The sequence below is a fragment of the Herpailurus yagouaroundi genome, unplaced genomic scaffold (genome assembly GCF_014898765.1).
Source record: "Herpailurus yagouaroundi ecotype Mexico unplaced genomic scaffold, PumYag 198, whole genome shotgun sequence".
Lineage (NCBI taxonomy): Eukaryota > Metazoa > Chordata > Mammalia > Carnivora > Felidae > Herpailurus > Herpailurus yagouaroundi.
This window is the reverse complement of record NW_024412429.1, coordinates 2,975,974-3,003,013: the sequence shown is the minus strand read 5'-3', so window position 1 is coordinate 3,003,013 and position 27,040 is coordinate 2,975,974. Positions and strand designations below refer to the sequence as shown.

Genomic DNA, 27,040 nt, shown 5'->3' with positions numbered 1-27,040 from the left:
TCACCTCCACCATGACCTCTGTCGTCACCTCCACCATGACCTCTGTCATCACCTCCGCCATGACCTCTGTCGTCACCTCCACCATGACCTCTGTCATCATCTCTGCCATGACGTCTGCCGCGACCTCTGTCATCACCTCCATCACCTCCACAATGATCTCTGTCGTCACCTCCACCATGACCCCTGTCATCACCTCCACCATGACCTCTGTCGTCACCTCTGCCATGACCTCTGCCACGACCTCTGTCATCACCTCCACCATGACCTCTGCCATCACCTCCACCATGACCCCTGTCATCACCTCCGCCATGACCTGTCAGCACTTCCACAATCATCTCTTCTGCCGACTTCACCATCTTCCCCATTCCCTCTGCCATCTACTCCATCACCTTCTCCATCATCACCCCCATCACCATCGCCATCATCTTTCCACCATCTCCGCCATCCCCTCTGCCATCTCCGTACGAGGTCACACAGTGACGATGATGGCAGCACTGAAATCAGAACCCCAGATCGTCTACCCATTTCACAGGAACACAGGAAACGGAAAGTCGATACTCCTTCTTACTAGTGGTCAGGTGATCATTTACTATTTAATTAGAGAGGAGTTGATGATCTCAACTGAAAAAGACGAAGTCTGACGTTTCCTTAAACAAGGCTGGTCCAAAATGGCGAGGCTACCGAGAAGCCCCAGTGCGAAGTGTTTGAAAACAACAGAAACACATCTCTGTCCCAGAGTTGTCCTTGATCAGTCTGTGATCATTCAGGGCCGCCATTTCACGACATCACCAGAAGCGTGAGGGTTAATTTTATGGGTCAACTTGTCTAAGCCACGGTTCCCGGTGTTTGGCCGAACCCCAGTCTAGATGATGCTGTGAAAGTCTTACTTAGACGAGATTGACACTGAAATCTGTCAGCTCGTAGTAATGACCCTTCATGGTGTTGGTGGGCCTCATCCAATCAGGGGAAACCCTGAAGATTAAAAAGACAGAGGTTCCCCTAGGAAAAGGGAAGTCAGCCAGCAGAGGGGCTTTGCCCTAGAGCTACGAGACCAGCTCTTCCCGGAGTCTGCAGTCTGCTGACTCTGTAGACTGGAGACTTATCACATGTCACTTCCACAGTCACATGAACTGATCTTAAGAATAAATCTCTCTCTCTATCTCCGTATCTGCCTCTCCACATGGAATCCAATGAATTCCATAGAATCTGTATCTGCCTGGCCACATGGAATCCAATGGATTCTATTTCTCTGGAGAACCCCAGGGCACCAAGACTGTGGGACACGTGAGAAGCTTTGCGAAAAAGAATTTTTCAACTGAGAAGCTAAAAAAAAAATCTACGAGATAAAACACATGTGTTATTTCTATGAAGGGTCTCCCCTAGCTTCCTCGCAAACGGAGCGGTCACTAGAGTCCCCACCCTAAGCAGAGAGAGCGCTGGGAAGCACTCACCTTTGCCGCATCAGAGACGGAGTCCCAGTTCCCCCCAGAAAGGGCGTATTTCCCACTGCCGATCCTCGCCAAAATCTCCTCGGGAGTGTCATCGGGGCCGTTTGCAAAAGGGGTAAATCTGTGCAATGAGAGAATTCAGGTAAAATGAACCTCTGCTGTACGACCTACGGTGAAGTTCACAGCTAGATGTTGCCCCTGCCTTGTTGAGAATAGCTCTTTCTTTGCCGCCGTGCTCCAAATCCAGAATCAGGGGAAAGCGTTACTTATTTCTTCTTTTTTTTTTAATTTTTTTTTATGTTTATTTATTTTTGAGACAGAGAGAGAGCATAAATGGGGGAGGGTCAGAGAGAGAGGGAGACAAAGAATCTGAAACAGGCTCCACGCTCTGAGCTGCCAGCACAGAGCCCAACGCGGGGCTCGAACTCACAGACCGTGAGATCATGACCTGAGCCTTAGTCGGACGCTTAACCGACTGAGCCACCCAGGCGCCCCGCGTTACTTATTTCTTAATGCTACGTCCCTCTTCCATACTTGGCCAATGCTGTAGGTCAATAAGGCAAGTGCAGAAAACTCTGTGGATCCCAGCACGAGCTCCCTGGACCGTTTCTGGACCCCTGGGGACACTGTTAGGGTGGTTTGTCTGGTCACTCGTTGAGACCGTGGCAGAGAGCCTGAGATTTGAAGTCTGAGACCCATGATTGGTCTATTACCAATTCCAGTTCTCAAACAAATTGTTTTTTGAAAGAGAGAGAGAGAGAGAGAGAGAGAGAGAGGAGAGGAAGAGTGAGGGAGAGAGAATCTTTTTTTTTTCTTAAGAATTTTAATGTTTATTTATTTTTGAGAGAGAGACTGAGCGTGAGTGGGATACAGGCAGAGAGAGAGACACACACACAGAGTCCGAAGCAGGCTCCAGGCTCCGAGCTGTCAGCACAGAGCCCCACGCGGGGCTCGAACTCACGGATGGCGAGATCATGACCTGAGCCGAAGTCGGACGCCCAACTGACTGAGTCCCCCAGGCGCCCCAATTTCTTAAGACTCAATTGCAAATAGGCAGGATAATACATCGCGGGGACCTACAGAGACACTACACAATGCGTCGGCACTTGCCGCGTTGTGTTATCGTATCACCTCCCACCATAGACCGGGGCATGACAAGAAATGCCTTCCTGGAAAAGGAATTCTGCGTGAATCTCATGACACTTGGTCTTAGTGGCAAAGTTTGCGGTCTGAGATTTACATACACACAACGCGAGTATCAGAAGATCACAGAGCGATCCCACTCTGGATTCGTAGGGTCCTAGACCTTTAAGGCTGGAGTCCTAACGTGTCACACAGTGCCTTCCTTTTCATTTAAAAGTGAGGGGAGTGAGGCCAGTAGAGGAAGGAGCCCAGCCCAGAAGCAGAGCTGGCGAGGGCAGACCCCGGATCGGAAGGGGCGTGGCAGACCCGACCCTCTTTCCGTGATGGCAGGCCTGTCGCCCGGTGGCCACGCAAATCAGTCACCTGCCTTTACCTGGCTGCCTTCCTCGAGGTGCTCTCTGACCAGGAATGTTTACGGGTGCTTCCTAACTCAAGGGGATGTTCTTAAGGGGCGATGTGCGTGACCTTTTAAGGGGGCGGTGTGGTGCAATGGAGAATGTGGACACGTGGTCAGAGGCTTGGGATTTTTCCTGATGAGCTGAGTTCTGTGTTCAGTTCCCTAATTCTGGAGATACATCTGAAAGGAAACAGGGGCGCCCGGGTGGCTCAGTCGGCTGAGCGGCCGACTTCGGCTCAAGGTCAGGATCTCATGGTTCATGGTTTCAAGACCCGTGTTGGGCTCTGGGCTGACAGCTCGGAGCCTGGATCCTGCTTCGGGTGCTGTGTCTCCCTCTCTCTCTGCCCCTCCCCTGCCTGTGCTCTGTCTCTCTCTCTCTCTCTCTCTCAAAAATAAATAAACAGTAAAAAAAAATGTAAAGAAAACATAAAGCTAACTTTCTTATCCCTGGTCTTCATTTGTCCCGAAAGGGCTAAGGAAGCCTGAAAGCATTCACCCAGGACCTGCGAGTGTGTGTCCCCACCCGAGCACGGGGCAGGGCTGACCCTGGGCCCGGACGGGACAGCCCCTGACACCTCTGCCTCGTGATGGCTCGGGTGCGCGTGCCGTCGCGTGCTGACACCCATGGGAGGCGCGCATTACCCTGCCAGCATGGTGTAAAGCAGGGTCCCCAGACTCCAGATGTCACACGCTGCGTCATAGCCTTGTCGCTTCAGGACCTGCAGGGGAAAAGCAGGAGATGGGTGAGCACTGGGGAGGAAACTTCAAGCTCCCAGCGTGCTGTTCTGACGGGATGATGGGCTGGGCAGGTGGGGGACGGGGGACGTCTTCAGGGCAACTGTCGTTTATCAACGCAAAGTCAACTGTGGCGCCTGGCAGTAGGGCTCCCCAAAGACCAGGGCACACACAGGAACCACAGTTCTTGCCAGATCCACTGACACGCAGACTGAAAAGGAACGACTTTTTAAAGGAACTTTAAAGACATTATGGCAAAACGTACATAGCATAAAACTTACCGTCTTTTAAGAAGCATTTTTTTAATGTTTACTTACTTTTGAGACAGAGAGAGACAGAGTGCAAGTGAGGGAGGGGCAGAGAGGGAGGGAGACACAGAATCCGAAGCAGGCTCCAGGCTCCGGGCTGTCAGCACAGAGCCCGACACGGGGCTTGAACCCACGAACCTCGAGATCATGACCTGAGCTGAAGTCGGACGCTTAGCGGACGGAGCCCCCCAGGCGCCCCTAGAATTTACCATCTTAATCAGTTTTAGGAGTACGGTTCAGTTACTCAAGCGTTCCCAGCGTCCACCTCCAGAACTCTTCTCTCTTGCAAAATTGCAACCAACTCCCATCACACACTGGCTCTCTGTGCCCCGCCCCCAGCCCTCGCCCCCACCCTCCTTCTCCTCCTCCGGTCTTCTCTGCGGATTTGGCTGCTTTAGGGACCTCATGTAAGTGGAATCATGCAGTAATTACGCTCTTTTGCCTGCGTATCACACACAACGTAACGTGCTCGAGGTTCATCGTGTTGAGGCGTGGCACGGGGTGTCCTTCCTGTTCAAGGCTCATAACCCACTGGAAAACATGCCACATTCTGTGCAGGCATTCAGCCACTGACGGACACGTGGGTGGCTCCCACCTTTGGTGAACAGGGCTGCTGAGAACACCGGTGGGCGAATATCTGCTCTTGTCTCTGCTTTCAGAAACGCTGGGCACGGGCGTGACCGCACCGCGTGGTGAGCCTATGTCTAGTTTTTTGAGGAACGGTCAAAACAGAAGAATTCACGCGTCCTAGGGTTGCATACTTCCGTGGAAGACGATGCTCTGATAGATTTATAGTTGAGAACAGTAAGAAAAGCAGCATAAATGCTCACGGATTACTGTGCATTACGGGGTTTAGCATCAAACACGGAGGACTGTGTCCGATTGTCTTCGACACGAGGGCAAGGACCCCGTCTTCCCGTGTTTGCAACGCGGACACTGTGGGCTGTGCCGGGAACGCGGTTGGTGGCCAACCAGCCGGCACACGCAAATGAACCCTGTCTCCACTGGCTGAGCGACCTTCAAAAGTCACTTGAACGCACTGAACCTGGTTTTTTTCTTAATCTATGAAGTGTGGCTAATAGTATTCACCCTGTGTACTTCGTACGGTGTATCAAGATAGAAGTAAAAAATACCGGTGAAAATGCTTTGGAGATGATAAAGCAATAGACCAATTTAAGATAGTCTATAATCGCTAAAATCAATACCATCAATATTATTTCTGATCAGATAAGGCAGCAATAGAGGCTTATAAGCAGATTATTTCAAAGGGGCCCCAGGTAGCATCTGGGTGACCCCCAAATGGCCTTGTGTCCCACGCTGTATCTCGACTCAGCACCCTGCCTTCCTCACCACCCTGGGGCGGGGAGGGGGGGCTACCTCTCAGCTCGCAGACCCACCACTAGGTGCCAGCCTGCCTCCACCGGCAGCCAGAAGGATCCACACAGAATCCAGATATAGCACCTGTTCTCCTTCTTGACCCCTCATCCCACCAGCCCTGTCCTGCTCGACCGGCCTCTCAGGTTTTGTTGCTAAGTTTCTAGAAAGCAAGAAACTGGGTTTGTCTTCATGGACACATCAGTGACTTCGGAGCCTAACAAAACCATCCCCGGGAGCCCGGGAAGGTGGAAATGTACCCGAGGCCGTTGCTGAGATCATCTGACCCACTGGGTGCCGGCCAGGAGCCCTCCCCTGCAAGTCGCCACGGGCGTCGTGTGACATTCCACAGCGGCCGGCCGGGTGTCTGCTGTGGGCCACAGTCTGGAGCAGCATCTGGCACAGAGGAGACCCACAGACACGCAGCTCCCCCCCCCCCCCGCCCCTCCGTCTGTGCAGCTGTAGGTAGGTTTCTGATCACAGGGGACCCTTAAGCGCCCTTCCGGGCGGCAGGACAGTCCGACCGCATCATATCTCAGCGACTCCCAGCAAACACTCGGGTTTGACCCACACGGTCTACCGCACAGTCCGATTTCACATAAGAACATCACCATGAAAAGCGTGACAAATCGGAAACTAAAACGGTAAGGTGAGGGTGCTTGAGCAAGATCCCCCTTTGCAGTGGGCGAGGGCGCGCCTCCGCGGGCTCGGAGGTCTTACCTCCGGGGCGACAAAGTTTGCCGTGTAGCAGGGTGTCATCAACAGCCCGTTCTCAGCTCGAAGCTGCTTGGCGAACCCAAAGTCGCAGATGCGGATGGACTCAGGGTTTCCAGACTCGTCCATGTACAGAATGTTACTCGGCTTCAGGTCTCGATGAACAACCTGGAAAGGCAGCAGGCCCGGGACGGGGCAAGAAAGGGAAGGGGCGATGCGTTCAGAAGACCGGGGTTTAGACTGGGGCTGACCTGCAGGGGGCGGGGGGGGTGTTCCCTCCTCTCTTCCTCTCGCGTTGACGCTCAGACCGGGGGGCCCACTAGAAACCTCTTTGGTGGCGAATGAATATTTCAACGAGTAAGTAAATAAGCAGCTACCTAAGCTGAGAGCATCACACACGGTGAGTTCAGGTGATGTGGATGAAAAGACTTCTACAGGTACGTGTTTATCGTGTGCCCACCACGCTCCAGCGCGGTGAGGGGTTAGGCACACCATAGAGCGAGGCAGACGCGGGACGTGTGACCACGGACAGGCCCAGGCGATCGGCAGGAGCCCTACAGCCACCCCTGTGCCGAGGGAGCCGCGGGGCTCCAAGCACTAGGGACAGGGTCGGCCAAAGTTGTCATCACATCTCAGAGCAAAGCAGCTACCTGAGGCACGCGGCGATTTTTCTGAAGGGGACAGAGGCCGACTGGGAGCACACGTGTGTGTCTGAACACGGCCTGGAAGCTGCACTGTCCTGTTAAAACCCAGGCACGGGGTACAGGAGGGAGGTTGGAGGGACACAGGCGGGCAGCCAGCTGGGTTTACGGAGACCCTGGGGGCAGGGGAGCAGGAGACTCTGGGTCCATCACCCCCCTCATTCAAGAGACGCCAGTCTGGAAAAACCATCATCCAAAGGGTCTCCTCTGGGGTTCTGGGAAAATGCTCCCTACTCCCGGACCTCCGGGTGACCACCGAACAGGCCTGCCGTGTGGTCCCAGAAGGGCATCGTCCTGTTCGGAGGCGGCTGCATTTTAAACGCTTACGACCACCCGTGTGGGGCTGGCCGGGGGAGCACCGTCCGCCTCGCGGGAAGGGCCGAGAGGACGGTGGCTGGAGCAAGGCGTGGGGCCACGCGGCCACCCCCAGCCAGGCAGCCTGGGGCTGCGAGCGCGGGGTCTGGAAGCCCAGAGCCGGGCGGGACCCTGTCCCTGTCACCCCCTCTGTGCGACCAGCCCCAGGCAAGATACTTCACCTTCCTGTGCTCTGGCCTCCCGGTCTGTCCGGGACTGCAGACGTGGAGGGCGCAGAGCAGCGTGTGGAGGACGGGGAGGCGGCGGGAAACCTAGCCCTTACTGTCGTTTCACCCGCGGAATTCCTTTGTGTTGGTGCAGGAATTCAGTTCTGAGAGCAGGTGATGGAAACTCCAAAATTCCCCTTTACCAAGCCCACCTACGTTTTTCTGTGTAACCGGTCCAGGTAAACGTAATGTCTCCGGCTGGCTCCCCGGGACGCGGCATGTGCCTCGACCTTGGCCCCCGCGGGGGCAGGTGTGAGGCAGAAGGAAGCCGAGTCCCAACCCCCCCCCCCATCCGCGGTTCCTGCTCTGACGCGGCCCCTTCCCGGGGAGGACGGCGGGCTCACCCCCTGTGAGTGGAGGTAATCCATGGTCCTGGTGATGATGCACAGCACATCGCTGGCCTCCCGCTCCGAGAAGTGTCGCTGTCGCAGGATGCGGTCCAGGAGCTCCCCGCCACGCATCAGCTCCGTCACCAGGTACACGAACTTGCCGTCGTCGTAGACCTGGGAGGCGGAGACAGGGACGCACGGACCTCAGGGCCCACGCAGGGCCCACGGCCGCCCCGCCCCCTCGCCAGCCAGCCTGCCGTGGGGGGAAGGGCCGCCCTGGGGGGGGGGGAAGCGGGGGCGCGGGGGGGGGGGTCAGTGCCCGGCCCCCCCCCCCCCCCCCCCCCCCCCGCCGGGTGTCAAAAGAAGGCTTTTGGTGAAAATGAGCCAATGGCCATTCCAGTCACACCCGATGCGGTTCTTAGGAAAAGCCGACTTTAATAATCTGCCGCAAAGCAGGGAATGAGTCAGCGCGGCCAAGAGCTTGCAAGGGCGAGGTTTGAGTGGAAATGAATTGTGGGGGTCTCGCTCCCCTCTCTGCTGGGGAATTAGGGGACAGCACCGTGCTGCTGTGGGTCTCCGGGGCTGAGCTCTGCAGACTTTACTGGGCACACCACTTGGGGTGGAGGGAGGGTTGTCGTCAGCAGGCAGGGTCTGGCCCAGCAGGTCTGGGTCATGTCCAAGCAGCCCCCAGGGGCCGTCTGTCCCGCTGCACCGTAGACAAGACGCAGCCAGACGCCAGAATCCAGAACGGGAGGGGCGGGGAGGCACAGAGAACCCACCGCATGGCAGCCGCACTTTTATGGCCGAAAAGCCACGGAAAAGGAGAGCTTCGTCAAACCACCTTCACGCTCAGGAAGCCCTCACGGCCGAGGGCTGCCTGGCTGGCCCAGTCGGTGAAACGTCGGACTCTGGATTTCAGCTCAGGCCGTGATCTCACGGTTCGTGAGTTTGAGCCCCGCATCGGGCTCTGCGCCGACAGCACGGATTCTCTCTCTGGCTCTCTCCGCCCCTCCCCTACTCGTTCTCTCTCTCCTTCTCAAAGTAGGTAAATAACATCAAAAAAAAAAAAAAACCCACAACAGCCAAAAACTCCTCCGCCCTTGCTCTTTTCGTGACACGCCTGTGTGGACACAACCAGCCTGCCTACAGGCGTGCCCGGGCATTGAGAAGAGCCTCGTGGAAACGGGGCAGATCCCCCACAAACGAGCACTTGTGAGCTCACAGATCAGCGAGTTTCCAGAACAAATGGCTGAAACGATTTGCCTGACTCTGAGCTCAATACAAGCTGTAAAGGTAATGTGGGTGTATTTGTTTCCAGTTTATGAACCCAGAACATGCTCTACTTTGGAGAATGTGCTTATGAAGGTATCACCAGCTGGGGACCTCTTACCCCAACAGGGTGGAAGTGGCTTGGAAACCTTAGGGGGTTTTCACATTAGCTGCTTTGCGCTTGTGGATCTTAACATATAAAATAAAAACTGAAATGCAGAGAGCCCCGAAAGGTGCAGTGAAGGCGACGGGGACCCGGTGACGGGGACCCAGAGGGACAAAGCCGGCGTTTACTCTACTCTTGTCAACAACACAGGTGCCTGTTTCATATTTGCCTCAGAATCTGGTCGGCATTTTGCAGTCCTCCTGCTCCAGGAGCCGACGGGGCCTGGAGGGAGCTCCAAGTGGCCTCAAAATCTTAAGGTTTGGGGTTGGGGACAGTGGAATCACTCGGGAGTGTGAGGGTGCAGGTGGCCGGGTGACAGCTCCCTCTCCCCTCCGGCCCCACCCCTGCAGCCCCGGGCTCTGTGGTGTCCTTCCAGTGGGGAGGACCCCTGCTCCCTTCCCTCTCCGAGGCCAGCAGGGGTGGAGGACGCTGGGAGGAGCCCCAGGGCCAGAGCTCCGGATCCGGGGTCTCGGATCTGACCCAGCCCCGTCTCGTCCACTCCATGCTCTCGTTTGTGCTACGTTCAGGAGCGGCCCAGAGTCTGCACCAGCTATCCTGCCCTTTACATGGCACTCTCTCTGATTTGGGAGGGGGCCGCTGTCCCGGGCACTCGGGCTCACAGGTGCCGAGGGACCTGGAGGTGCAGGCGGCAGAGGCTGGCACACACTGTGGGGGCAGGAACAGTCGCTGGACCGCGGAGAAAGCCACCCCCAGAGAAACACGCCGACACGCGACACGGCAGCCGTGTGAAGCTCACTCACGTCTTTGAGCGTGATGATGTTCGGATGCTGTCCGTATCTCAGGAGAATCTCGATCTCTTCCGAGGGGTCTCTTTTACTCTTATCGATGATCTGGAATGAGCAGAGCACCTGACGTGAGGCTCCCGTGCAGCGTGTGCTGGCTCGGACCCTTTCTGCCTTCCCTTCGCCTCCAGCTCACGCCCACAGGACACCTTACAGTTGCCTGGATGTTCGTGGCAATCCTCCCTGCCGACGAGCACCAGGGCGACACTTACAAAACGCAGACACGAATGCTAAGCTACTGCAGGGGGCGTGGAGAGGGGTGGGCTGGGAGCTCACTCAGGCACCACATAACGGAAGGTGCTTCTCCACTAGATGGCGGGCTCCGGGTGGGTGGCCTGTGCTAGTCACTCCTCCAAAATGAGCCCCCAGCTGCCGCCAGGCGTCTCTTAGCCTTACTCTGCGGCTACGCACTGGCAACAAAGTGTGGCCAAGTGCATGCCTCTCCCCAGGGGGCACGGGGCTGGCGTGCACACTGAATCGGCCGCTGTGGCTCAGACACGCAAACGTCCCCCACCTCTGCAACCCAGCACCGGTAGCCCACGCTGCGGGCTAGCAGATAAAATCCTTCCACCCGTGAAAACAGATGGCCTCCGACGACAGGACGAGGTGTTATGAGTAGTGCCCCTATTTTTTTTATTTGAGAGAGAGAGAGAGAGAGAGAGAGAGAGAGAATATACAAGTGTGTCTGAGTGGGGAAGAGGTACAGAGAGAGAGGGAAAGAGACAGAGAATCCCAAGCAGGCCCCACTCTCAGCACAGAGCCCGATGTGGGGCTCGATCCCACGACCCTGGGATCATGACCTGAGCCGAAATCGAGAGTCAGATGCCTAACCGACTGAGCCACCCAGGCACCCCTGCATCTTGGCTCTCAAGCCCACAGCCAAGCTCCGAGGACCCTGGTGCCCCAGGACTGTGAGCCCCGTGACACGCGTTGTCACACAAACAAAAAGTTAAGCTCCCTCCCTTGACACATTTTTCTCGTCTTGCTACATTTAATTCCACTGGAGTTCTAGCTCGGACCCCAGGATTACTTCTGTGATGGAAAGAAGCTAATGCATCGTCCCAAGGGAGAGCCTTTGTGAAGGCTCATTCGGCAGGGGTGGGGGTCCTTAATACACGGCTTGGTGGGACGTGAGCTGGCCGGGCCCTGGCACCCCTTCTGCTCCAACGGCCCACAGGGGCGTACGGTCTCTCTGGTCTGTGACCTTCTCTTTGAAATCGGAGACGGTTGAAATACATTACTGGATTTTTGAAAAATTAGTGGCTGATGCATCTCTTTTCAAAGAAGATTTCATAATGAAAAAATGTATTCTTAGCATAGATCTGTTTGATCACTCTCATGATGGCGTGGGATGTGGGAAACCTTTTCTCTCCTGCCCGTGGCCCGGGGGTGGGGGACAGCCAGCAGCTACAGGGCCAGAGGGGGTGGCTGTGGGGGCCGTCATCCGACAGGAGCTGGGGCCTTTACCTTCCTCAGTCCTGTGGCATCTCCCGCGGAGGAGCCGACCTGAAGCCAGAAGGCAAGGCAGGGAGGTGGGGAGGTGGGTGCGCAGGGGAGGTGGGCGCCCAGCCCGGAGGGGAAGCCGGGCCCAGCAGTGGCAGGCGCAGGACCCGACGGCCGCCCTCCTGGCTCTCCACCATCTCCCCGACCTGGGCAGGGCTGGCCCGCGTCCCCCCGGCTGCAGGCTCCGGGCTGGCCCCGTGTGTCGATCCTAACCCTTGTCAGCAAGTCCTGGCTGCTTTTAGCCACAAATCTTTTTGTCTTCACAGAGATGCTTAGCCGTGAGGCCCGACAACTGGTCCCCGAGCGCGAGCTGCGGTCTGTGCTGGGGGAAGGCAGGGCCCAGAAAGAGGTTCGAGCACACTGTTTAGACACGTCTAGGAATGAATCTCCTCCCTGCGGGATTGGTTTCTTGGGACTGGCATCGTTAGACTCGCTTCTGGTCCAAGAAAGTGCTGGTGGCTCAAGTTCCTCATTCTGAGAATATACTGCTTTGTAATCTTCCCGAGGCAACGGAAGAAGGGACTCTCCGCATACGTGCTGGCGAGCCAGGCCTCCTCCCTCCCAAGCTGATGCTCAGGTAATCCTGACGCAACATGGAGGAGGCGTCGGGACGCCCACCCGGTCTCCTTCTCGTCCAGCCGCGGCCGCAGACAGCAAGCGGGGCACTGCCCGGGGGGCCGGCCACCCACGCCGGCCGGTGAGCGAGCCGTCCGCGGTGCGGCTCTCTAGCCAACTGGGCACTTGCGGGGCCAAGTCAGTGCGCCAGGCAGTGCCGGGCACGGGAGGGCTCCCTCCGCAGGCGGAGCTCACAGGTACCAACCAAGAGCATTGCCTGCCTGCCTTCCTCCTGCCTTCCTTCCTTCCTTCCTTCTTCCTTTTCCTTCCTTCCCCCTTTCTCTTTCTTTCCTTCTCTTTCCTCCTTTTCTTTTCTTCTTTCTTTCTTTCTTTCTTTCTTTCTTTCTTTCCTTTGTCTCTCTCTTTCTCTCCTCCTTTCTTTCTACTCATGGCTCTTGAACTCACGACCCCAAGATCGAGACCCTCACGTCCCAACTGAGCCAGCCAGGCTCCCCCTGTGTGCATTTTTATTTCTGGCTACCGAAGAGAGGCCTAAGGCCTCGTGGTGATCAGCATGGTTTCCCTCTTCCTTTCCATCTCTGCACATCTCCACCTTCCCGTTCCCCGGCTCCCTCCGCAAGCAGCCCTCCTGGGACACTGACTCCTGCGGGGAAAAGGGCTTTATGATGAGCATGCGGTGGGGGGCTCACAGGCCTGAACAGCCCCTCGAGGTGGGGTATTTCCCTGACTTGTCCCAAGGATCACTGCCCTATGTGGAACAGGGGTAGGAGAACGTGTGATCGTTTGTAAGATTTAGCGGACGACTTCTCTCGTACCATTCACTCAGGCAAATTAGTTTGCTCACACAGTGAAAGAACTCTGAGTTTTCCAGCTGGAAAACAACAAAAGTTTCCACGCCAGTGTTCCTTCTAAAACTAAGCTCTGTTCATGTCAAACATCTGTCTTAATTCTGCTGTGTTTCTGGTTGGCACACGGCATACACATACGGAAACGAGCCCAGACACGCTAACGCTACCGTAAACGGTCTGCCGTGGACGCAGAGCGGACTGGGCGCAGGGAGCGCGGGCCCAGCTGCCCGTGTGCGTGGACGGGCCCAGCGACTCCCGGAAAGAACTGGGCGACACGGACTCACACGCTCGTAAGGACCCTCCTGCATCTTTTTTTTTTTTTTTTAATTTTTTTTTTTAACGTTTATTTATTTTTGAGACAGAGAGAGACAGAGCACGAACAGGGGAGGGGCAGAGAGAGAGGGAGACACAGAATCTGAAACAGGCTCCAGGCTCCGAGCTGTCAGCACAGAGCCCGACGTGGGGCTCGAACTCACGGACCGTGAGATCATGACCTGAGCTGAAGTCGGCCGCTTAACCGACCGAGCCACCCAGGCGCCCCAAGGACCCTCCTGCATCTTTACCCGAGTCTGTCGCTACAACAAACTATGTGACTTCGAACAACGCAAACGCGCTACCGAAAAGAAGGCATGGCCGTGTCTGACGCGGGGGCTGCCCCAGGAGGAGCTGGCCACGGCTCCCCAACGTGCCTCGGCCCGCAGGCGCCTTTCAGCCGCGGGGACCCGCTTGTACGTCTGCAGATACCATGGCCCGCGGCCAGGGCTGACGTCCGAAGCGCATCCAGCTTCAGACTCCCCAGTTACGCGGGCTGTTGGCGGCAGCTTCTGGCCCTGCGATCCCTAAGACGCCTCGGCGGCTGGCTTGTGGGTTCCCTGAGAACAGGTCCGTGCTCCCGCCCAGGACCTATCACTGTCTCTGCCGTAGGAAAAGCGCTAACAAAAGAACTGTGCAAAGGAACGGACGGCGTCGGCTGGCCGAACGAGGGGATCCGTGCAGAACGCGACGTGTTCCCAGACGAGAAACGCTCCAGTCCACACCTGTCCTGTCAACACTGACAGTGAAAAAGCCCAGGAAAGGCTGGAAGTGACGTGGGATGTGAGGAAAAGCTCCTGATGCTACTTGGACGTAACACTTGTCCCTGACACCCACGGTCACAACGGGGGTGGGAAGACGGACAGGAGAGGAGACACGAAGTCTGTCGGGTGTGAAGCATCACGAGAGGAGGCACTGCGGGCCACGGAGCACGGAGTGACGGCACAGGAGCCGGGGCGGGGGGCAGGGAGACCCCGGCTGAGAGCAGGGGCCTGTGGACACGAGGTGGCCGGCACCCGGGTCTCGGGGAGGAAAGTTCCAGCCCCGGGAAGGCAAACGCGTTCCCCAGGCGGGAGCCTCCCGTGTCCTGGGAAGAGCGTGGGGAGTTGAGTCCAGCTGGGGAGGTGCCGGAGGGGGGACAGGCGACGGGGCCTCGCCGGCGGCTGCGGGGTTTGGGCTCCGGGGCAGTGGGGTGGAGGCCGCGGAACCACCCGCTCGGCGTGGCCGTCTCGCTCTCTCAGGACCCGGGTGTCGCAACACGCAAGGGGGTGAGCTGGATGGGGGTACCACGGTCCCCCCTCGGAGCAGAGAGGCAGTGCCCCGCGGAGGTCAAGGGCATGCACCCCCTGCAGGGAGGGCGGCTCCCCCATCTACGAGCTGGGTGTTCGGTCTGTGTGTCCCCAAGGGGACGCTGAGGGTGATCATAGCACCGCGTCGTGAAGGTGACGTGAGCTCACGTGCGCGTTTCCGGGCTGGCGGGTAGCGAGTGCTGTTCACGGTCATCGTCCCTGTGGCCACAAGAGGGCACAACGCGTCGCGACAGGTCTGGATTCTGTCTAACGCCTGCCGCTCCCCGTCTCCTGAGCTTCAGGTGTTGGGTTTGCTGCTTAGACGTTTACTGATGCTCGTGTCTCGAAACCGAGGATCTAAGCGGCAGAAGTGGTACCTCGGGGGTGGGCGTCAGTTCCGCACCCCGCAGTCGGCACCCACCGAGTCGCTCGCAGACACCTTCCGGAACGGTCTCAAGGCGCACCTGCGGAGGCCTATGAGAGGCTGAGACACCTGGGGGCACGAGGCAGCTTTTCCACAGCGAATCCCCCCCCAACACAAGGCTCCTCGGGAGCCCTTCCTTTGACACAAGCTGGCGCCCTGGGCTGTTTGCCGTTGAGCCACTTCAGGAGTGGCTTCGTGGAAAGGGACACGTAGCCGGAACGAGAGAAGACTAGAGATGCTTCCCGCTCCGCAAACCTCCCCCGTTCAAGTCCTGCTCCGCCGCAGCTCCCTTCTGCGCTCCGTAAGCCGTCCCGCTCTCGCCTTAAACAACTTGGCGCCTGGGCTGTTCTGTCAGGTTGTCAAAGTCCCCCACAATTCCCTCCGGCCCCCTGCCTTCTGGGGCCGACGAGGAGAGCAAAGGCGAACTTCGGTGGCGCCCGGATGGCTGGGCTGCTCTGCCCTCGGAAACAGCCGGGGGTGTAAGAGTGGACGCATCTGTCAACCGTACTGAGCCTGACGGAGGGAGGAGATAACGGCTTTCCCACCCAGCTCCCCAGCACTGGGTGGGCGCACCGGAGGGACACCCCACGCCGAGTCGGCCCGAGGTGGGGTCCGCGAGGACAAGGAGGCAGCACCCGCCTCACCGCCTGAGGCCGGGCTCTCCCGGGGAAAGACCCTGGTCAGTCCAGCCTCGTTTGCTTCATCTGAAGACAGGGACCAAGCTGAGGGATTCAGAGTCTGTACCAACGCTTACAGAGTGCCCACTGTGTGCGCGTGCTGCCTACTGTGAGATTTCCGTCCGTCCTCCGTCCCCGAAGGGTGCCTTAGGCTGCAGCTCTCCTCTTAAGAACCGCTGTTATTATGGGCTGGGTAATTCTTCGTTGAGGACAGCGGGAGGGAGCCGTCCTGGGCCGGATGTCAAGCTTCATCCCTGACCGTTGTCCACTAGACCCCAGCGGCGACTCCCACGCCAGCTGTGACAAGCAGAATGTCTCAGACATGGCCAGTGTCCCTGGAGGGGGGCAAAGCCAGCCAGACCGATGATGACTGGGCACAGGAGCCCCGGCACTCCGGTCACCGTCCTACTGTTCATCCAGGTCCCTGTGTGCACTTTTCTGCTCTTGACTCGGGGGAGGCTTCCGAATCGCCCGTGGAGGTGGATGAGGGGACAAGGAGGCCCCCTGGCTCGGACTAGACGGTTTCTCAAAATAAAACAGACACCCTTTTCCATCCATGCGTGAATGTGGATGGCTGGGTCCCCACACTTCGCGAGCTAGCCGGGAGGGTGGGCGCAGCTCCAGCAGCTGAGTCCCGGAGGGCGTTTATTGACCCGAGGTCCAGCTCACACGCCCGGCGATTAAGTGCCACGTTCTCGGTTCTGCCATGTGTCAGCCAGGCAACTGATGCAGAAAAAGGTCAAAGAGTAGTTCAGCTCCGCTCTACCTGGAAAATGCTGACAAAGGGCAGGGTAGCGATCTGTAGGACGTTAAACCGTTCTGCTAACAAATGGGCCCATCCTCAAAACCGAGCTCTTTGCCTTGAAACTCCTGCCGGTCCTGTTGCCCTTGAAGGAAATCCAAGCCAACGCCAGTGAACGGACAATGGTCATTCCAACCAGCAGCCTACACAGCTCTGGGTCCCGGGCGCTCCCTCCTGCGCTTGGTGAATTTAAATACCTTCTAGATAATAAACGACGACCCACTGTGGTCTCAGCAAGGATCGGGGGTGGGCGGGGGATCCCTGCCAGGTCCACCAGGTCTGTCTGTCCAGGGAACTTCAAGGCGTGCAAAAAAGAAACAGGAAGGCTTGACTTCCCGTGGCACCCAGCTGCAGCCACGCGCCTGGCTTCTGGGCCCTGGGGTGAGATGCCTCAGAAATTCCCAGCACAGCGTGGCCTCAACAAGAGCGTCAAGGTCCGAGCTAAAGCCACGGAACAAAGCCGAATTCACATGGTGTTTTTATAAGAGAGCTGGATATGGGGACAGTACGGGGAAACACACAACTGCCTCTGTCAATGGGAGATTTATTTCCAGAGGCACAAAACGCAGCTGATCAACTGCACAGAGGCTGGCTGTTTTCTAGAAGGGCATCGTGGTCACTGAGCCGGCTGGACAATAGATGTGTTTTTCCTCGCTCGCTGGAAGCTGCGATTGTTTCTAGGATGGCTGCTGGTCACCAGACAAACTGCCGAAAGATATTCTGTGCGAATGACAGAAAAGATCCTCCAAAGCCCCTGTATGCTTGTGAAGCCTCCGTCGTGAAACACGAGCGAGACGCAGAGGGCAGGTGCACACCCACATCGGGCTCCAGGAACAGCACTGCCTGGGGAACCAGGGGCGGCCTCGCAGGTGCTCCCATGAGCTCCCCCAAGGAGGAGGAAACGCGAAACTCCTCAGCAACCCAAGTCCTAGAAACTCCTGGAAGACTGCTTGTGACACCACCTGGGGGCCCGTGCACACCCCCTGCGGACGGCTGGACAGCTGGCAGCGCTCTGCACGCCTCCCCTCTGCTCCGGGAGCCTTTTGCGTGCCTCCCCTCTGCTCCTGGCGCAGTGCTCTAGAAGTAGGCAGGCTGAACACGGACAGCATGTCCATGGAGCCCACAGACCATTCCTCCGTATTTCAAATGTTCTTTCTTATTAGAGGAATTCAATATACACGCGTCCCCAAGCCACCATTTGCCAACCCAAACTAGACCTACGGTCTTTGGTCTAGGTTTTTTTGGCTGGTGTCTTTTCCGGAAAGAGTTGGGCATTTTTTTTCAGTGCAGGAAACACTGGGTGGGTGTGCATGCTATTCTTGGGGGTCTCCCTTTTAGCAAAACCTGTGTTCACTACACAGTGTGGGGCCTGGGTGAGGAGTCGCGCAGAACAGCTCCTCTGCCTGAGTCATCATTTTGGACAACTTCTTCAGAGGCCGGGAAAATCACAATGGACGGGATTGCTCCTTCTACCCTGCTGCCTGCTGGAAGGTTCCACGCTCCTCCAAGTGTTGGGGGGTGGGCAGGGGCAGGGCCACGTGCTGCAGACAACACTGGGTTCGGCCACGACGACGCCACAGGCCGGACCCGGCGGTCAGTTCAGCGGGAAAGCGGTGGACTTAGAGCCTCTCTCCCGCCCTTGTGGATAGAATGTGCCATTTACGCTTTTTACGAAAGTTAGGTCGTGCTTTTAGCGGGCAGCTTTAGCTTTAGTCCATATTTTATCAACCAGAAAACTGAAGAAACTGGTCTTTGGGATTTCCAGATGAACTATCAAATGTAGCAACAATTACAGAGGCTAAAGGTACTATGTAGAGACGGGATTCTAGATGATTACAGATAATCCTTACTACGGACTTTTCCGGATGGTGGAGAGTAAAATGGCCAGCTCTCTGCTTAGGTTTTCACAGGTTTAACCGGTTTATGCCTCTATTCGTTTCTTTGAGGTAGTTTTTGGTGACCGTGGCTTCCTCCTTCCTTCCCCCTCTCCCATCAAACACTGCGCCTGTCCCCCAACTGTATTTTCCAGAATACTGGGCACCCAAAGCTTTTATTCCAGAGTGCCCTTATACAAAGCTACTAATGGTGGTCGGCACTCGGATGTGGGATAAAGCTGAAAATACTCATGATCTGCAAAATAATTTTTGAACGGATGACCTCATACCAAAGCAGACTGAGCTCCGTCACAGGAGACCTGGGGAGACGGTGAGCGGGGAGGGAGGTGGCCGGCTCAGCAGGGCCTGCCACGGTCAGGGCTCGCTGGAGCAGTGCAGTTGTGCGCGGCGACCGCATGCGGCACTGCCCACGCCCGCGCGCAGTCTTACCTTCACGGCGTACTCTGCCTCCGTCGCTTTATGCACACATCGCTTGCACACGGAGTAGGAGCCCACCCCGATGTCCTCCTTGATCTCGTAGCCGTCGGTGAAGTGTACGTTGTTCCCGTGTAACTGCTGCGGAGAGAGACCAAGGGCGGAGACGGCCGTCAGGGCTCTCTCGTGCAAGGGCACGACCACAGGCACACGGGACACGGGCAGGAAGGGGGGTTCCAGACGGTGCACTGAGGTCACTGAGCCCAGGGGTTCGTGGAGTCATGCTGCTGGTCAGCAAGGGCTCTCGACCTACCTCCCGACTCCCCTGACCTCTCCGGCTGTGAACTTCATTCTCAGACCACAGTACCCGGTATCCGCTGCCTGGGCCCATCCCCCTGAAGACCTGAGAGCCTGAGACAGTGGGGCAGGGGACCTGCAGAAGCTGTGTGTGTGGTTGTGACACTGGGGTCTAGAGCGGTGCCTGGCTGTGTCATCTCCCTGTAAATCCGACCCCGTGATGTCCCAGGCATGGCCCGTAGGCACGAATCCCCACTCAGAGCACGGTCGAGAAGCCGCCAGCTACGGTCTATCCTGTCACATCAAGCGCCCACGTCAGACACACCGCGGTTTCCCAAAAGGCTCTGGAGAGGCGATGTGGAGATCTAATGCCGCCCAATTTTCCCTGACCCGGTCCGTAAATAAAACGTGATCGCCATTCCTTCTTAGAATTCTCTGCATCTGGTCACACTAACTGGGGGGGAAGAGCCTTATAAAATAAACGTCCTCTGCATCGACCTCCCAAAAAGTCGGTTTGTAGCCACAGACCAAATCGCTCTCTCGGGGTACTGGCCCCGCTGCACACCGTGAGCACGCCCCGTCTGACTTGTGTGGGGTCTCTGGCTGTAGACACGCCACGGTGACAGTCTCATCAGAACTCTTTACCCTTCGTTAGGATGAATGTGGAACAGGGGTAACAGCCACGGCTCGGGTCACCATGAGACTCAGTGACCCCCAGGAGGCCGGGAAAGGAGCTGATGGCAGAAGGCGCTCCAGGCACCAGCCGCCCCCGCCCCCACCCCCGCTCCCAGGCCGGCTTTCCGCCCACGTGTGACCCTCACCACCCACACCTGCCAGAGACCGTGGAGTCGGGCGGTGCGGGGTTACCTGCACGATGGGGTGGACCGTGGCTTTGTGCAGATCTTGCGGCGAGGGCTCCTGGACCAGACTCGAGGCCACGAAACTGAATCCTCTGAACAGATGATGAGCGTTGGCGCTGGGGGGGACGCCAGGTGAGTCTGCAGGTAACAACGAGAGAATTCCACCTTCCAGGGGGAGCTTCCTAGCTGGAGTTCCCCAGTCACTTATACTTAATTTAATGACATCACACAGTTGGCCTTTGTGCGAGGGACTAAATGAAGTGTTGAGAGACGGAAAAGTCATTCTCTCTATGTGTGTATATTAATAAGAGGGTAGGATTTTCTAAGCACACGAGCCGAGAGCATGGCTGTGTTAAAGGGCAGCTATACCCATGTGATTCTGAAACAGTGCATAATCCACATCCTGTACGTAAGGTTTCTGGATGCGCAGTGGGAATGTCCTCTGAAAGGCCTACAGCATCTTTTCCCCTAAACTTAAGCCAATACTAAAGCTAGTTTATATCTCCTTTGGCCACTGGAGGCTGCTGGCTGGTGGGAGATGCCGGGCTAAGATCTGAAAACCCATCAGACAAAGTAGTCAGAAACGAGTCATGGGATCATCAAAGTTTCCAAGTCCTCAGTTTCAATCAGTTACTTGAAAACTCTGTCTTATCCAACTCTCGTGCTTGCTTTTTAAGCACTGTGCCGAAAATCAGCATCCCCTCGATGATCTTTTTTTTTTTTTTTTAAATTTTTTTTTTTTCCAACGTTTATTTATTTTTGGGACAGAGAGAGACAGAGCATGAACGGGCGAGGGGCAGAGAGAGAGGGAGACACAGAATCAGAAACAGGCTCCAGGCTCTGAGCCATCAGCCCAGAGCCCGACGCGGGGCTCGAACTCACGGACCGCGAGATCGTGACCTGGCTGAAGTCGGACGCTTAACCGACTGCGCCACCCAGGCGCCCCGCCCCTCGATGATCTTAAAGCCTGTTACGTTCTATTTATGCCACCTCCCACGTGGGGAAGGCAGCCACACCAGCCAAATGCCGGCCGAGGCAACCTTCATAAGGACCCGCCTGGACTTCAGCTGATGGCCTCCGCGCCCCTTCCTTCATTCAGAGACACTGCTTCTGCGATCTACGAATTCTCCACTCACTAATGCAAGTGCATCTGTCCAAGTTAATAGGGCCGTACCTCCCCCAAAGCACACACACTCCTCAGAGGCTGTGAAGGAGCCTCCTGAGGTACGCTTCACCCTCGCCATTTGCAGGGCTCTGGCGAATTCTCTGGGATGAACTCAAATTCTTAAATCTAAAGCCCCAAGGAAGGATGCCAAGCACCCTGGGGGTCGAAGACTGCTTAATGGTGCTGGATCCGTTGTGCTCGGTGGGGACCTTCAGAGCAGCTGGTGGTAGCCTGGGAGGTTTCTAAGGGAAAGCAGACCTCGAAGCCGTCATTCTGTGCAGGGGCCCGGGGTCTAGAACAGCTCGGCGCCCGCCGGGGCAACACTGCAGCGTTCGGGAGGCGCTGCTTCTCGCAGAACATAATCTTCAGATTCTAAAAACTACTCGGCTGAGCCTTCTGGGTTTTAATTAAGCTTCTCTAGTCTAGCACCGGGCGAATTTACTTCCTAGCACCAGGAGCCTACACCAAAGGGAACAAAGTGGATTCTCTGCTCCAAGTTCTCCACTTAGTGTTTGGTAGTTGGCTGTGCCTTTCATAACCACCTTTAAAGTCAGGCAAAATTTCGGATTTCAAGTCAGCGAGCAAAGAACCCCCATAATACACCGTATGTAGCCCCGTATCCACCAGCTCCCTGAACGTGGTCCCCCCATCCCTCTACGAGGGGGGTTCGCCTCTTTAGTTTACATAACACCATTACACAACATACCATTACTGTATGGCCTGGACTGCGTCCCCCCAAATTCAGAGTTTGAAGCCCTCACCCTCTATGTGCCTGTCTTTGAAGACGGGGTCTTTGGGGGAGGTAAGTAAAGTTCAACGAGGCCGTGGGACCTGACCCAACGGCACTGCTGTCCTTCTAAGAAGAGGGAGAGGCAGCACCGAGTGAGGCCCCGTGAGGACATGGAGGGAAGGCGGCCGTCTGCAAGTCGGGAAAGGAGACCCGACCGGGAACCAAAGTAGATGTCTGTTGTTTAGGGCGCCCAGGCCAGCTGTGTGTCACGTGGTCCACGCAGACTGAGACCATTCCCAGATCTCAAAAACAATCCCCTGATACTGACTCATGAATGTCACAAAATGATGACTTTGGACTGACGGAGTTCGACAGCCCTTAAGAGGGATTGTTGACAGATCCCGAAAGCCAAGGCTCCGTGTCCGTCTGCTGTGCCGAGACCCGGTAGCTGGTAAGGCTCTGCGGACAGTGTCGGCTGCTGGCATGCGTCAGGGCTACAGTTCCCACAGCTGTGGACTTCACCCTCGGCCCTCCTCTCCCCACAAGACCCTCTAGCTGAATGGAGACTGTCACTGTCTCGACGTTCCCTTCTTGCCTGAAAGAAGTGGTCCCTGAACTGGCAGCGGGAGGGGGGGGACCTACAGGACACCTGGACGATTCCCAAACCACATGCTACCTGGGCGACGACCGAGAATGAGTTCCACCACTTGAACCTTGATGGCGGAGCAGACGAAACAAGTCAGACAGAACCGACAATTACCCTCCAGAAAGCACCGCGCGAGAGACTCTCTGGTTCCTGGATAGCTACCCCCTCACCGGTCGGGGGGGGGGGGTGGGGGCAGGGGGAGGGGGAGGACCCACGACCAGACAGAGCGCTGGGTCGCTGCTGGGACACACCTGTGGGCGTCCGTGCTGTGAACTCGGGGTCGAAGTGGAAGGTGTCCTCGGGCCTGCCCACCGCTGGCTTGAATGGCGGCTTGATCTCCTTCCGGTACAGCTTCTGCAGGGAAGGCAAGACAGAGCCGTGAGGAGCCACCGACAACACCAGAGAATGCCGTGGAATAGCGCGGCCCGCCGCCGGGGCGGGGGACACACTTCGTGCACACGGCCCCAGTTTCCACCTGCGGATGGCACCTCTGGATACTCTGACGTACGTACGAATACGCGTAAAATATGCACGTACGTTACATAGGATGCAGAACACAACGGAATGTATTCTATAAAAGTCATAACCAAAGGCAGGAGGGTCTGGACACGTGCAAAGTATTCTCCATTTAGGGCAACGTGACGTTTTAAACCTTTTTGGGGGGCAGTAGAATTTTTTTCTTCTAGTAAAATCTGGCAGGACGGCCCCACGCTGCCCCACCCTGGGTGACAGCAGTACCTGCTGCTGGGTGCCCTCCTCTCTGCCCTGGTGACCCCGAGGCCACCCCTGGGGGACGCTGTGAAAGCCCCCAGCTAGAAGGGAACCGAGCCTGGGCGCGGGGGCTGGGGCACGTGCCCTGGGCACCCGCTTTGGCGTCCCCGATTTGGGGGTCCGGACCCCTCTGCTCGAGCAGCTGCTTCAGTGCCCCTTCTACACACGCCTGTGCCCTCCGACGGGCCCAGCACGACACCTGACTCGATGGTGAGTCAGCCCTTCTCGAGAATGGCCACGTCGGGAGGCCCCGAACTTGCGTCACGGAGCCTGAGCTGTGACAGGATGCCCGGAAAACCCACGCCCCTCAGTGCTCCGGTCTTAGTGGAAATTTGAAAACGCCTTCCAAACCTGACTGTGGTGTTCTCAACGCTCTCAGGCAGGGCGGCAGTTCATGCTTTTGGGGAGATTCAATTTAAGGGACAACACAGTTTGGAATCGGGCCCCGGTAATGAGGCGGATGAAGCTGCAGATGGGGAAGAGGGAGTGTGGGCAGGGGGGCGAGGCTGGGCTCCGTGGGTCGGGCAGGTGGGCTGTGGGCTGCAGAGGTGTGGGGGCCTCGGTGCTGCCAGTCCTGGTGGAGGCTGAGGGGGCGCCACCGGGGTGGATTTCAGGTCGTGGAAGTTCTGGGCGCACAGTAGTGGCTCTGGCCAGGGTGCTGAGTGCCTGGCGGGTTGGCACCTTGGCTGCGGGGCTTGGATACCAGGACGCGGGTCTGGCTGCAGCCCTCTGAGTTTCCCTAGTTCCGCCTGATCACAGGAGTGCCCCCGGGCCCTTTCTCGGTGCCTTTGTTTCGGTAAGTCTGGAGCTCAGCTCTGAAGCCAGGGATCCTGATGGCTCGGAAAACGTCTACAGTGACTCCCGTCCAGATCTGCTCTAAGTCTCTCAATAACACAGAAGAGCAGATTCCTCTCCTGGTTTTACAGGTGAGGAAACCCAGGCTAAGCCAGGTGGGCTGAGTTGTGCAAGGTCGGGAGTGACGAAGGGCCGGCCGGGAGGAGGGTCAGGCATCCCGACTCTTCCTGTTACAGCAGCGCTCACGGCGGGGGAGGGTCCAGCAGGTGGCAGCAGGGCACGACGTCCTGGTCCCTGCCCGGAGCACACCCTTGCAGAGGCCCCTGTGGCCGCGGGAAGTGCGGGTGCGGCTGGCAGAACGGGAGCTGTGTCCGGGTGAAGGGGCCCCGGAGGCTGGCACTGACCGATGGCCACCGGGCTCCGCTGCTTAAGGAGCAGCAGGGGCCGTGGCGTGCACAGGACGGCGCTCAGGGTGTGCACTCGGGAGTCACCCGGCGAGAAAGAATGTGTTAACTCCGCCCTGCATTCGCTGGTCGTTTCCTGCCCTGGGTGAATAGATTTCATTAGGGATTGATTTACTCCTTGAACTCTTTCCGTAAATAGAAAGATGCTCCTTTCGGCGGTGACGCATTCCGGGATGGGAATAAACTTCCCTGATGTATGCACTTGTCAGAGGAAATCTAATAGGGAGAAGCGAGCTGTGCACCCTGATTAAAATGCCGGCCGTCACCAAGACCGATGGCCCAGCACAGCCCTGCGGGGCTCAGACCCTCTCTCCTCGCACCAGCGATTGTCCTGCGATGTTCGAGCTGGGTGATTAAATCGGTATCTGTCCTGCTCCAGGAAAACGCACATCCTCTCCCTCGGCATCCGTGTCTTCTCTCGCTACTTGGGGAGGTGGGGGTGGGGGAAGAGAGGGAGAGAGGAATCTCCGCGAGCCGGGGGCTCCTGCTTTCGTTAACAGGGGGATTTATTTACACGCACACAGAACTAGCTGTCACTTAATCCAAAGGGGAGGCGTTACACCTGGAGCTGAAGGTGACCTTCAGCTCCTCTTCTAACCCCAGCTCCACCAGCACGGGGTCCCCTGGAAAAGCTGGAAGCCAGTGCCTGCCCCCAGCTTCACGGCTGCGGATTAAACAGTCCCCCGAACCCAGCACTTTGGAGCCGAAGCGCTTCTGCTCCCTGATGGTTATTGGGCAGCTCCCGGAGGCATCAGCGGCCACGACTGTGCCTGTGTGCGCACCCCGTGGTGGGGACTGTGACGCCCTGCTTGGGACACCCCGCAGCCTCGCTTCCCACCCGGCCACCAGCCACAGAACCGCACTTTGATGAGAAGCCGGCTGGGATGCCAAGGTGACTGGCACAGTCCCAGCCCCTTCCCCTCCGTGCAGAAACCTGCCCAACTCTGGTTGTTAACCCGCCTCCCACGGAGGAAAACCCGAGAAAGCACAGGTGCCTGCTGTGACCAAGCTGACTCCCGGGGCCACGTGTTCTACCCTGGTCTCCCACTGAGACAGCCCCCCGAGAATGGCACAGCAGTCCTGGCCGGGAGGCCGACCTCTAGGGGAGGCACAGCTTCCCACTTTCCAGGTCTTTACCGTAAGGAAAAGGAATTCATCAGGATGACCCCTGTAACCTAGCAGAGGACATGGTACCCGCTGGCTTCCCCTGCTGCAGAGTCTCAGTGCCCTCCTTCCCAGCCCGGTGCATGTCCTCTGAACCCAGCATAGAGCCCAGCCATCACAGTGCGTTTACAGCACGTAAAAACTCCGGCTTCACTCATGCACGTGCACGTCTGCTTTTCCTCGTGTTTCTGAACCTCCTCTGTAAGCCCGTGCTTCCCGAAGGATTCCTAGCTGACAGGAGGGGAGGGCGTGCGAGAGGGTCCGCTGAAGGCTTGCCGGCCGGTGGGGGCATCACGGTGGGGCGGGAATCCCCGTGCAGACTCCACAGCCCCCCCGAACACCGGTCCCTGTTCTTGTTACGCCTATGAGCACAGCCTGTCCAAGGGCGGCCGGGAACACCACCCTGCGGTGCCCCGAGGGTGCTGTGGTTTCATCCTGGTTCCAAGCAGGTAGCGGAGGGCTGGACAGGGTGGCCAGGTGCCCTCCGCCCTGTGCGTGGCTCCCCTATGCTTGCTGCGGTGGTAAAAGTCGGTCAGTTTCTTCCCGTTGCTGGATAAACTTCTGGAACGTGCTAGTGTGTGTTATTATTACACATGCTTTTCTTTCCCTGTGTGCAAACCTAGGAGTGGGTTTGAGGTTTTAGCGAAAAAGTAATCTCGCTTCTCATTTTGCAGCGTAAACTGTGGCACACAGGGTTAATTCGAGAACGAAATGGCAGCAGCATTTTGTGCAGGTTTTGAGCTTGACGACAGGCATTAGAATTCTGACCTAGATTCCCCTCTCTGAGCATCCAGAACGATCCATCCCACACTGCCGGAAAGAGAATGGGGTCTCATGATCAATTCGCCAGGCATCACTTCAAATCATCTGGCTCGTCCCAGGATCTCAGGCTGACACAAGTCACAGCCACATTGGAACGGATTTCGCATCGAGCCAGGATGTGCCAGGAAGCTCTGAGCAGGTGCAGCACGGCTATTTATACCTAAAAGACCTTCAGATGACAGAGGGCAGAACAGAGGGAGCACAGGCAAAATGCTAACTGGATAATGGAATAGGAGGCTGAGGCGAGCTTGGGGTCACGGACCTAACATCTGCTTCTGTAGGCAGTTTTGGCTCCAGGCATTTCAAAATTAACACTCTCCAGTAGGAAAGGGCACAGCTAGAGATCGTTCCCGAAATAGCGACGCAGAAATAATGCAGAGGCGCAGAGTGGTGGCAGCCTGGCCGGAGTAACAGAAAATTCCAACGGCTTCCGAGCACCCGGGGAAGCGGAGGGAGGATCTGATGGGACTCTGTCTACACGGGCTACCCTTGCCGTAAGCCTGGCCAGAGCAACAGAATTCAAACAGCCTCCGAGCACCCAGGGAGGGGGGATCTGATGGGACTCCGTCTATATGGGTTACCCTCACCGCAAGCGGTTCCAACCAAAGTATCTGGATT

The 27,040-nt window shown here is 57.2% G+C and overlaps 1 protein-coding gene across 4 annotated transcripts in view; it reads right to left on the bottom strand.

The window, feature by feature from the left end:
• RPS6KA2 (ribosomal protein S6 kinase A2) overlaps nucleotides 1–27,040 on the bottom strand; it is a 345,801-nt gene that overhangs the window by 5,178 nt on the left and 313,583 nt on the right. For all 4 annotated transcript variants that reach the window (XM_040448690.1, XM_040448692.1, XM_040448693.1 and 1 more), the window contains 8 exons: nucleotides 22,658–22,760; nucleotides 19,873–20,003; nucleotides 18,724–18,849; nucleotides 9,927–10,016; nucleotides 7,746–7,904; nucleotides 6,126–6,287; nucleotides 3,631–3,707; nucleotides 1,452–1,569 (listed from right to left, as the gene is read on the bottom strand). In XM_040448690.1, the coding sequence (XP_040304624.1) occupies nucleotides 1,452–1,569; nucleotides 3,631–3,707; nucleotides 6,126–6,287; nucleotides 7,746–7,904; nucleotides 9,927–10,016; nucleotides 18,724–18,849; nucleotides 19,873–20,003; nucleotides 22,658–22,760 (966 nt within the window). The remainder of the gene's footprint in view (nucleotides 1–1,451; nucleotides 1,570–3,630; nucleotides 3,708–6,125; nucleotides 6,288–7,745; nucleotides 7,905–9,926; nucleotides 10,017–18,723; nucleotides 18,850–19,872; nucleotides 20,004–22,657; nucleotides 22,761–27,040) is intronic.